The sequence below is a fragment of the Chiloscyllium plagiosum genome, unplaced genomic scaffold (genome assembly GCF_037043375.1).
Source record: "Chiloscyllium plagiosum isolate Xiang-an unplaced genomic scaffold, Cpla_swu_hap1 HiC_scaffold_15, whole genome shotgun sequence".
Classification (NCBI taxonomy): domain Eukaryota; kingdom Metazoa; phylum Chordata; class Chondrichthyes; order Orectolobiformes; family Hemiscylliidae; genus Chiloscyllium; species Chiloscyllium plagiosum.
In genome coordinates, this window is record NW_028270153.1 from 17,032,916 (window position 1) to 17,045,101 (window position 12,186).

Genomic DNA, 12,186 nt, shown 5'->3' on the forward strand with positions numbered 1-12,186 from the left:
GTTGTACATAAAGCGAGATGCTCCCAACAGAGTTCGACCTTGGGACTTCTTGTGTAATTCTTCCACAAATCTCACCATAGCCCAGTGCTCAGATTCAGCCCAATGTATTCTATCGGCATGGAAAGCTGATTTTGTCCAACACGTGCCTTTGGTGACTAATCACAAACACCACCACCATTCTCTCTTCAGTTTCTTGCATTATTGTAATCCTGGGGGCTTCAAAAGCCTTCTTGGTAATTTAGCAGTGGCCGCATTTGTTGTTGTGCGTGTGTGGGCACTAATTCCTATTCCCAAGTACTTTCACTAAGCTGAACACATGTTGAGAAACAATGGTTTCCCCTCCCCCCAGAGTGGAACTTCAATAGGGCTGTTTTCAGACTCCTGTCAAAACGGGCAAGAGATTGCATTTACTTCAATTGGCATCAACCACTTTGTAGTGAGACACAATAGCAGCACACAAGTTCCAGTCACCTCTAAAAATCACCAACGTTGCTGCTTCACATCAACACTGATAAAACAGAGGGGACTGGGAAGAAACTAAAAGGAAAAAGCGAAACAACAAAAGGCAGAAAAAAAATTAGTCATTTCAAAAATCTAAACTTTCTCTGACAGACAGATGTGGTCACACCAGGCTCTGCCATGTTCATAGTGTACAATGTGTTTATTTAAAAATACAAACGAGCACAGTTCATTGCAGTATGTTAAATTTACAGAAATAATCTGTAAAAAAAAAAGAAACCTGGTACACATCAGTCTGTGAATACTAGCCCATCAGTTAAAGCACATACTAAATAGTATTTTAGGCAGGAGGGAAAAAAAAATGTAAAATTTCTCCATTACAATTCAGACTGAATAAGCATCTTTTAATATATATTTATATATATATATATATAATGTTGGCCAGTTTCACAAGTACATGATAAATGTGCTACAACAGTTCAACAATGATTCATAGACATGGAACGGGAATACCTAACTGGATAGCTGAAGCACAGGAACGTGCTAGGATTGGCGTCCAAACAGGTCGTCAACACAGTGGCACACTGTGTAAACACTAAAAGGAACTCCAGTTTAAATTGTAAATTAAAAAGCCCGCATTCTTAAACCAAGCAGCTTAGTTCACGATTGGCTCAATAACTATACTGCTAAGACAGATCAGATCAAAACAGCAACCCATCTTCCCATCCCCTTCCCCAATCAGATCTAAAAGCCATGATAACTTTTAACATTTCATCTCCTATAAGAGAGGAATATTTTGTTACCACCACCCTTTTCCTACTATAATTACAAGTTACATTTTGGGCAAGCATGTCAGTGGGAGAAATTTAAAAAAAAAGGGCAGATAATAAATATTGTATCAGTTTTCAGAAATAGTTTAAAATGGAAGCAGATGGTCAATGAGATACAGCATGATACAGGTTAACCCACAGTTCCATAGCTCTAGTCGAGCCATTAGATAAGGAGTCCTAAAGTAGGACAGGCAGAGATTGTAAAGCAGAGGATAATCTTGTTGCAAATGCATTAAATTTTGTAAACACAGTTCTCTAAAAATCATGATGTGTTCCTGTACCTACTTTGCTCCAACTAGTTGCTTGGCCTCTGTTGAAAGGAGTGGATGGTGATTTAACACAACTTCCTGCTTCCCATCTACATCAAGTAGGCAGTGAAAGAAAATCACACACCACAAATTGGGTAACTCCAATTTCAGGCTTTTACAAAAAAAAAATCAACATCTCCAACGAAAAAAGCGGTCACTGCTTTAGGTACTCTTCAGAGTTCAAGTTATGGGCCATTGTTCCCAAAAGAAAATATCTTAGTAAATAAACAAGATTCATTGTCACCATGAGCCAAATATAACCCAGGTTGCATGCATGGAGCTGTAGCCCCAGTAGTATTTGTTCCCTATCAGTGGATAATAGTAGGGAAAGGAAAGGTAACAAGGTAAAGGAAGGGCATCTATAATTCAATTCAGTTTCAATTTCACTGCTTAGGTTTAATTGTAATTCAGATTAGTTAGAAGATGTTCACTGTGTCTTGATAAGCAAATGCATGGCTTTAAAGCGTTGGTGCAGACCATGGTGATGTACATTAGCAAAGCCCACATGATTTCTCCTCCTGTGTTACAGTTCAAAATGTTGTTGGATTATCCAGAGTCTTGGTCCTGAGCAATTAACACTTCCATCCAGTGTCAGCTTCAAGTATCGTTAGTTCACAAATACCATAAATGAAGATGCAAACTACAGCTTTCTCTACAGTACTCCAAAATAATTGTGCTTTACCTCAAACCCAAAAGATCATCAGTGTCCTCACCCGCATAGATTGTTTTCTCCACACAAGCTATCTCATGGCCTTTCAGTGAGGTTAGCTATCAGTGCAGAACTAGGAGTCATTTGGCAGCTGAGACTGTTTGTCCAGCAGGGAGCTGGTTCAACCTGTCCCAAATTTACTTCACGAGGCTCTCAAGATTAAAAACAAACTTTTGTCCCATCAGTCCAGGATAGGCCCGAGCTCAGGTCCAGATAGCCACATTGAATGTCAGAGAAAGTTTGAGGGGCCTACTCTTGCTCCTAATTCATGAGTTATGTAAAAAGGCAGTCATCTTAAATTGTATGCTTGACCTATCTGCATCCCTTCTGCCCTAGCTAATTTCTCAACTCAAAACCTCTTTAAAGCTATCGTGTGCAAGTAATTCTGTATAAAAAGCTGCTAAACCTGTAGAAAAAAGGGCTCTATTAAAGCTCAGCTTTAAAAACACCCAGTATTCTTAAATTGGGCAGATGAAACACTTCTAAAATTTTGAAATATGAAAATGTCGAAATCCAATACCTCATGGATGTGACACCACACCTGCTACCACAGACATCAGGAACCCACATCGGTAGAAAGCTCACAAAGTGACAGTGAACACTTGCTAGAGAAAGATATATGGAGAGAGCTGGGTGACCAAATGGAAGAAATCTACAGAACACATGATAGGTGTAGTCAGCTAGTTAGTTTTCTTTTGCTTCTGTTGATCTCAAAAGTTGAACAAGCACCACCTTATGTAGACATTTTTAAACCTTCTGGCTTTGACCAATCCTCCCTGCCCAATTAAAGAGAAGTTACATTGCCATAATTTCAGAGGAATAAAAATAAATAAGGACCTCAATTCTGTGTCAGTTACTGGGTCAGCTGTCCAGTTAGGCTATAATGATGTAGAGTTTTTAAAAATGGAAAAGTCACAAATACTGGAATTGTAGGCAAGTTCATTCTGGTACCCTTTCTCTCTCTCTCTCTCGCGCGCGTGCACTCTAACCTGAGTTGAAGCATTAAAAAGTTGCATGTTTCATAAAAACAAAAAAAAAAGGAAAACCATTCACAGTTAAAAAGGAAAAAAAAAATTCAACTTAAACCAGTGGACACATTTAAATCAAGTCCCCTTACTCTTTGGTGACAGGGCCTCTAAACTCGAGTTAACTTGTCTACTCCTGTTTCCCCAAGTCAAGCTGAAATGTTTTTTTAATTTTATAAATACAACAAAATACATATTCACAGCAATAAAGGCCTCATAAGATGTCCTTTTCTCAAAATGGTTCCAAATATCAGATATAATTTAGAGACAACTCAAATAGTTACTTGATGGAGTGCAAGGAGCCTTTTAAATGCACGACAAGGAAGAAAGTACTAATTTAACAGCACACCTTTTAAATTAATTACAATTGTTAATTAAAACAAGCTGTAGATACTTCCTCATCGATAAAAGGTCTAAAAGAAAATTAAACCTACAGCTTACAACTACATGAGCCCCAAAGGGCTTGAAGTTGCTGTTGGATGTTAGTTACTATCCAATAACTCTGTCTAAAAAGGATTTCATCTCAGTCACAGAAAAGGAAACCACTTTTTTTAAAAAAGGGTCAAGAAACAAGCACACACCAGACCAAAGAAAAAAGGTCACTGCTCATCAAATGCTCTGGAAGCTCTATCCAGTACCCCAGCCATTTTGTTTTGATTGCTAGCTACTCTAGCATGAGAGGTGCAGAAAATCAATGACATCAGTACAGTTTCACAGTTTTCAAGTAGTGCTTTGGGGGAGTTCTTGCTTCCCCTCCCTCCCTCAAAAAAAGGAATGTCTTTTTAAAAAAATCTTGATGGTCCATTTACAAACTTCAAAATTTAGAAACAGAAAAAGGTTAACATTTTAAAATTGCTTTTGACCAATTAAATGCTCAAAGACCGAATGGAACCAAGCCAATAGTAGCCATGACAAACATCTCTCTCCTGCTACATTCCACTAAAATAAATCACATTTAAAACTTGCAGGGCAATAACTGGAGATTGAAAGACCATAACTATTCAAAACACATGGCTCGCAAGGCACTAGTCATACAGCAACTGGAGCACTCATTCCCTCCCTCCCACCCACCCACCCCCCTACAAAGTTTAAAATATAAAAAAATCTTTGCATTTCAGTCAATCTTCTAGCTAGTGATCCAAAATTTATTCCAGCGGGAGTTCTTGCAAGCTCAATTTCTTAATCCCCATCTGATAACATTTTATTACTTGCAAGCAGAACCCATTCAAAACAAACAATTAAAAGGTGAATTTTAAAAACAAATTTCAGCATAAGCATTTAAACGGATCACAAGCAATTTTTAAAAAATGCATAATTAATTTACAGTGGTGAGGGAGAGAATGCAATACACATTCCCAGTGGCAGAGCAAGTTAGGTGCAGAAAGGGGCCACCACCATTTCATACAGTGTATTGCTCAATGCAACTGTGGAGGACAAACTGGGTACTTCGTCTGACTGGTCTGCAAATCTACGCAGTTCTTGGTTTTGCCTTCAGATCAAACCAAGGCAACATTCACCAGCTCAAGCCATAAATGCAATGCTTCCCACAGGCCTCAGTTCTCAACTGTCTTCCCCCCACAACATTGTCTATGGTCTCATAAAGAAGTCAGACATATCCCTTAAACAGGGGCAGAAGGGTAGTTGCCAGTGGAGAGCTCTTCAACTACAATTAGTTGAATCAACCAAATCTGGAATTTAATTCATTTCATCCCAAACCATAAACATTTGATGCCAGCTCTGCCACTGCTCCTTTCAAATGAAACACATCTTTATATAAAGAATCCTTTGTTAAAATTAAAACCTCTCTCATGTTAAACCCACGTATACAATCATTTCTGTTAAAAATCAAACCAAACCATTTGTTCGACCTGGATTCACATTCCAGTTTGTTGGTTGAGACCAGAGGTCAGTGACAAATGTTAAAAGATAAAAGCAAAAAACCCCAGAGAAACACAAGATAGTGAGCAGTCTCTAGTTCAGGCTGAACAGTCACCCGATTCTTCCCCATGGTTCAGCAGTGACCAGTTTTGAAGCAGGTGTACTCTGATTTTATTTTTAAAACAGGACTGCAGCTCTCAATTTAAAAAAAGTTATTGCAAGGTTCTAACAGTATAAATGCACCAATCTAATCAGTGCGAATATATATATATATTTGTTTTGCTTTTCTTCCTCTTAAAACAGTAGCTACGGAACCACAGTTTTTCCTTTTTCCTCATTAGATAAAAACGTATCTTCTCCAGCTCAAAGTGGCTTAGGCTGGGTCTCACTCAGCTTCAGCCACACCAATAGTTAAAATTCAAAGTCTTCATCGGCCATATCGATGGCCCAGGCAAACTTCTCACGTTGGGTTTTATTGTAGATCTTCTCGATTGGGATGCCCCATTTCTTACACCTATATTTTTTAAATTAAAAAAAAATGGAAAAGGAAAAATGCACAAGTAGAACAGTCAATAAACACTGGAACAGATACCCATCAGTTCTAAGTCAACCTATTTCACCCCCTGCATTTAACCATTTAATTTCAACCAGGATATTGATTGTCACCCAATACAGTCTGAAGGAATGCTTAAGATCTAATAGAATGAAGGAACAGGTAATAGATATATTAAAGAGTTAATTGGGTTTGAATTGCTTCTATAAACATTGAGTATATATATATCAGTAGGCTGAGAATTTTACAGTGTGGTAAACTGGAATACTGTTCTCACAAAGTGTGGATCTGAATTCTGTTTAAAGACAGTTATCCTTTGGAATATAATGCACTCTGAACAAAAGTTTTTAATCCATGGGTTCTATGCCCAAATTTAAAACATTCAATTCCTTCGGAAGGGTCACTAAACCTGAAATGTTAAGTTTGATTTCTCTCCACAGACACTGCCAGAACTGCTGAGCTTTTCCTGCAACCTGTTTTTGTTTCTGATTTCCAATGTTTGCAGTAATTTTGTTTTTTTAAAAAACAATTCAATTCCTTGTTCTTCTAAACCAAAAACAAACTAATGCTTTTCAATTTTTGCTTTCTTCAATCATAAAACTCTCAATGCAAACAAATTGCCCTTTTTCACTCTCGGAGTTCACTCTTTTGCACACTGGCTGAAAAGTATTTTTTTCTAGGAAAGCTGCCAATTTAATCATTAAATCCCTTCATACACAACTCATATGCCACTAACTCAAAATCCAAATTGTTCTTCTCTTATCTATATAGGTTGGGGAGCTTTGGTCCTGGTATGGAACTTCAAATAATTACGGCAGTACTGAGAAGGAAGAAAGAAAGACTGCTGCACAGTCAAACACCTGGTTTAAATCCAAAGTTCTGCCTGTTGATGTATCTTGATCAAGATTCAGGAAATTATAAATCAATATCAATTAAGATATCTAGAGCAACCTTGTCATAAGGTGCTTTGTGGACAAGATGGTTTTAAGAGTCCTGACACAGTGTAACATGCACTGTAAATAAATAGGAGCCCATTGACACCCTACCTGGATTTTCAGAAGGCATTTGATACGGTATTACTTGGAAGGTAATTACACAAAAGCAATAGCTCATATAGTAGGAAATAACATTAGTACAGACAGAAGACTGACAGACAGAACAGGGTTTTTGCTTGATTGTAAGGCTGTGTCAATAGCTTTCCTGGGATCCATGCTCGAATGTGAATTTTTTTTTGGGGGGGGGGGGGTAATAGTTGCAGCTTTTGCAGTTTACAAGAAAGATAAGTAAGGTAAGCTGCGAAGAAGAAGGAGGCAGATGAATAGAGGGGTTGAGTGAGTGGACAAAACTCTGGCAAATGGAGTATGTGGGAGAATAATGTAAAATTATTCACTTTGATAAGAATAAAGAACAAGCTTTAGATGTTCCAGGTGTCTCCAGTGTGAGTCACAAGAAGTTGGCATAAAGCCCAAGAAAGTAATTCAGAAGACCAATGGCATGCTATCCTTGACTATGAAAGGAATTTAACATAAAAAGGATTATGCTTCAGTTGTACAGTACCTCTTCAATACTGTGGAGAGTTTTGCTCTCCTTATTTAAACAACAATGTTAGTGAGTTGGAGGCATTCAGAAGAGATTCACTAGATTGATAGCTGGAATGTGGGTTGTCTTGTGAGACTAGGTGGGATAGGTTGGACTTGGTCCCACTGGAGTTCAGAAGAGTGCGGGGTGACTTGATTGCAGAATACAAGATCCTGAACAGACTCGAAGTACATATGAAAAGGATATTTCCTCTGGTCAGTGCCCAGTTCCACGGGACACTTAAAATTAGGATTTGATCTTTTAGGACAGAGATGAGGACTTTTTTTTTCCCCGAGGATCGTACCACTTTGGAACTCTGCACTAGAGGCAGAACCACTGAATAATTTTTAAGGCTGAGGTAGACTGCATTCCATATCTATTATAACTCCAGAATAGCTCTTAACCGACAGTGCTTTCCAGGTGCACAACAAGTCTTTAAAGGTGGTGCAGATGCATGTTGCCTCACAGGTCTCTTTACACCATTCTCCTCTCACCTTAAACCTATGCCCTCTAGTTTTGGACTCACCCATTCTAGAGAAAAGACCATTGCTATTCACCTTATCTAAGCAATTGAGTGTTAATTGTTAAGACAAAATTACCTGCAGTCTAGCCAGAGCCAAGGGAAATAAGAAACACAAATCAGTTTAAGTTGGGGGCGATAACCTTTTATTATTTTTCATCTTCAATAAAGCCCCTTTTAGGCCTTTTACCAACCCCTATTTTCTCAACAAGTTTGGGTTTCCATTTTCACTCTATTCGGGAGCCTATTCTTTAATCAATGACTCAAATTTCCTGATGAGCTTTTGATATTCTGTGGACAATTATTACAATGTTCTCTAATTAAGCATCTCAACGTTTGCCCTCTATAATCGTGACCTCTTCAGAAGCGCTGTTGCCATTAGATTAATTAAGTTCCATTCCTTCCCTTCACACTGGTCCTCATCGCTGTTCCAAAAGATCAAATCCTAACTTTAAGTGTCCCATAGCACTGACTAGAGGAAATATCCTTTCCACATGCACCTCAAGACTGTTCAGGGTCTTGTATTCTTCAATCAAGTCACCCCCACTTTTCTGAACTCCAGTGGGAACAAGCCCAACCTATCCCTCCTAGTCTCACAAGACAACCCCCCATATTCCAACTACCAATCTAGTACATCTCTTCTGAATGCCTCCAACTCATTAACATTGTTGTATACTGGTAACCAATTCATTGTCTGGAACCCAAATTTAAATTCTCATGCATGGTATAACAATCAGGGGATTTAACATCCCTGACTGAGAAGGAGTTCTGAAGGAAAGCACAAGAATTGGAATTTCAGGGTCTCAGAAAAGTCTTAAAATAATGACTGGTAGACAAAGCACATGCAGACTCGTGGCTGTGAATGTTCCAGAAAAATTTTCCTTGTTTGAATTTTGAATGCTTTACTACTTTGGAAAGATGGATAAATTCTCCTTGGGGAATTAAAGAAAAAGTTGCAAGAAAAGGTTACTTTGGATACTTTAGATTCTGTCTTAAATAAGGAACTGCCAAATCCCCCTGGGTAATAAAGGTTTGCTTCAGGACTTTTCCAAGATCATCAGCAAGTGAGAGCTGATTGAGGAGATAATTCTTTTTCCTTTAATTGTTAGTTAACCATGTCCATGTGTTTGTTTATTGTGGATAGACAACTGTTTACGCTCTGCTCTCTTACCACACCCTTCATTTGGTTTCACCCTGTACTTAAAGACAAAAAATCTTGTGTTGTTATGAAAGCTTCACTTGGGAGAGCCCAAGTGAGTCAAGTATGAAACAGAATCTCACTTACCAGGCAATGCTGATCCTAGGATCCAGGTAATTGAGTTTGGACGTCCCAAGAGCTATCTGCTTATTTTCTTCTCGGTCAGTAGCCTGAACTTCCAATTTCATTAGTTGATCTTCAAGCCGCTGGAGAGCCTTCTTCTTACTTTCCACAGATCTATGTAGAGAAATAAAGTAATATTAATGTTTATGAGGGGTTCTCTAACAAGACTTCATGAGAAAAAATAACAGTAGTAGAGTTATGTTTTTGCTGTATTAAAAGGCCAGAAAGTAACTCTCACATTTTAGAATTCAGCAGCACAGACACACATACACACACACCAGTAATTTATGGGCTGCTATTTTAATGGCGGGCCATCAAAATTGCAGAGCACAGGCCATCGAAGAGTCTGCATTCTCACATTTCATAACCCGCCTGATTACTGGATTGTCCGGAGTTCAACTTGAAAAGAGATGAAAACCATCTAAATCCATCTGTGGTTTAGTAGAAAGGGCACCCCGACAGGAATTTAATTGCATAACATTAGTTAGGTGCTTTGGGAAAAAAATTGTTAACATATCCCAAGATCATGAACGGCTCTATATAAATGCAAGTTTTTTTCTTTAATGATTCTGTGTAACCTGTAAGACATTATGGATTAAATTACATGACACGAAAAACTGAAGCCTGGATACCTTAAATTGATTATGCCTGTTGTATTAGTAGGAGGACAATGAATGCTTAGATAATTTATGCTGTAATGACGTACTGTGCATGATTGATTTAGATGTTAGATACTGAAACATTTTACTTTTTATTTGCTTGAAGTGTCAAAAATTTGTAGAGAGTGGTTCACATAGCACATGGGACCTTGGGCTTCATATAGGCACAAGTAAGGAGACTCAACTGAAATTGTTTTAAAACTAATTAGGCCACCACGAGTGTATTGCATTCAGTTCTAGTCAAGGAGGATGGGACAGCCTTTCTGAAGAGAGTGCAGAGGAAATTCACCACAGTGGTTTCTGGGTTGAGGGATTAGCTACAGAGATAGGGCTGGAGAAGCTGGAGTTGTGGCCTCACAGCAAAGGAGATTTGAGAGGTGTATAAGATTAGGACAGATTTGGATAAAATGCATATAGCAAGTCTGCCTTTCCATTGGCTAATGGTGCAAATGACTACAGGACATGGATTTAAGTTTATGGCAGAGATCAAAGAAAGAACCTTAGCACAGTAAGTGGTAACGAAATGGAATTTTTCTGCTAAGAGTGGCAGAAACAGAGACAAATTATTTCAAGAGGTAAGTCAGAGGGGCATGCAAGAGAGATAAAATTTATATAGGAGATACAGTGGCACAATGGGATGGACTGAAATTGTTCCAGTGGTGGCATGGGCTAAAATGGGATGCACGGCCTCGCTTTATACCTAGGATCAAATGAGCCTCAATGGAGTAACCAGAGTTACAACCTGACAATGGCAGCTAATTCAGCTTCACCCTTTGTGAAAAATAAAATTGTATAGACTGCTTACTTTCTACATTTTTCATCTTTTCTAACTTTATAGTCAGCTTTGGCACCCTTCAGCTCTCTCCTGGCTAGTCCAATTTGTTCTTTCTTTGCATCGATCTAAAAAACAAAACAAAAGAGAAAATATGAATTTGAAAACCAAAAACTGGATTTCTGAAATTAAATCAAAGAATTGACAAGGTATGTTGATAAAGGGACACTGTAAAAGCTTTTCATTCTGCACTCATCAGGACTGTATGACAAGAATACCAAATCCTGAACAGAATAATAATTCATATTGCATGAGAAGAGAGTGCTGACTGGTTGGAAAACAAATTTTACTTTGTAAGCGGTGTTGCAGCAGAGTTTGGTTAATTTCAAGAGTGGCTTAAATCTACTATTTTCAGACCTGAAAAATGCACACAATCTAACTCAGATTACCCTGGAAGGGCAAGGTGTCTAAAAAAAGAACGAGTCAAGCCCTTTCAAACTGTGACAATACAGCGGCAACATGAGAGGTATTCTCCACTGATGTGATGCTGTCATCAAGCCAAAAAGCCATTCAGCCTACCAGGCAAGTTATAAGGTAATGCAATGAATTTTAGCACTGGTGTGATGTCAAACACGTGAGCGACACATCATGTAGATCCATTAACAATATACACTATTAGATTGTTAAACAAAGAATAAGAAGTCTTCAGAAATGTACACCAAAAGGAGAGTTTAATACACACGAGAAAAGTCAGATGGGTGAAGGTAGCCTAGATCAGAGTTCATAGAATAGCACATCCTGGAACCAGTGATCTCAGCGAAGACACCTCTCAGTTTAGTGAACACAATGAGTAAATTTTACATTCATTTTGAGAGAGAAAAGCAGGCTCATGACTAGTATTTTAAAACTTAAATCAGTGCATGTATGAAAACATTAAAGCAAAGTTAGCCAAAGCTAGCCAAAATAGATGAAAGGATAGGTCAATAGAGCTGTGGTAGCAGACAGTTAAACGGATATTTCAGAATACAATTGGTTAAGTTCCAATAGAAAAGAAAATTTTCAAGGAAATATCACTCATGGTTTACTGAAAATGTTACAAAGTTGGTATCAGGCTGAAGGCTTATAATTATGCAAAAACTGGTGACAGGTCAGAAGAATAGACAAAATAAAAAAAAGTAAAGATTAATAAGAAGAGAAAAATTAAAAGAAGAAAAACAGCCACTTCCAAGAAAATAACTACCAGTTTCTATGAACATTCTAAAAAGTCAGATTAAACATTGTTAAATTCCCTCCTTAGTTTTATAGAAAACAATGGAAAATCAAAGACTTGAATTGAACAAGCATTTTGAAATGGTCTTCACCTTAGAGGATACAAATAACATCACAGAAATAACTGCAAATCTGGAAGTGGAAGGGAATGGAACTCTCGAAAAGTACAACTGAGAAAATTGTTGGACAGAGTGTGTATAGGTAGCATTAGTGGCTAGAGAGAAAATTGATACATTAGTTTTAATTTTCCAAAATTCTTTGAATTAAATATGATTCCACTAAAGTTGAAAATAGCAAATGTAACT

The 12,186-nt window shown here is 37.9% G+C and overlaps 1 protein-coding gene across 2 annotated transcripts in view; it reads right to left on the reverse strand.

Annotated features, from left to right (window-relative positions):
* Positions 1-637: 637 nt before the first annotated feature.
* top1a (DNA topoisomerase Ia) overlaps positions 638-12,186 on the reverse strand; it is a 76,759-nt gene continuing 65,210 nt past the window's right edge. For both annotated transcript variants that reach the window (XM_043710714.2, XM_087994777.1), the window contains 3 exons: positions 10,646-10,740; positions 9,146-9,295; positions 638-5,723 (listed from right to left, as the gene is read on the reverse strand). In XM_043710714.2, coding sequence (XP_043566649.1) covers positions 5,621-5,723; positions 9,146-9,295; positions 10,646-10,740 — 348 coding nt within the window. In that variant the 3' untranslated portion in view covers positions 638-5,620. The remainder of the gene's footprint in view (positions 5,724-9,145; positions 9,296-10,645; positions 10,741-12,186) is intronic.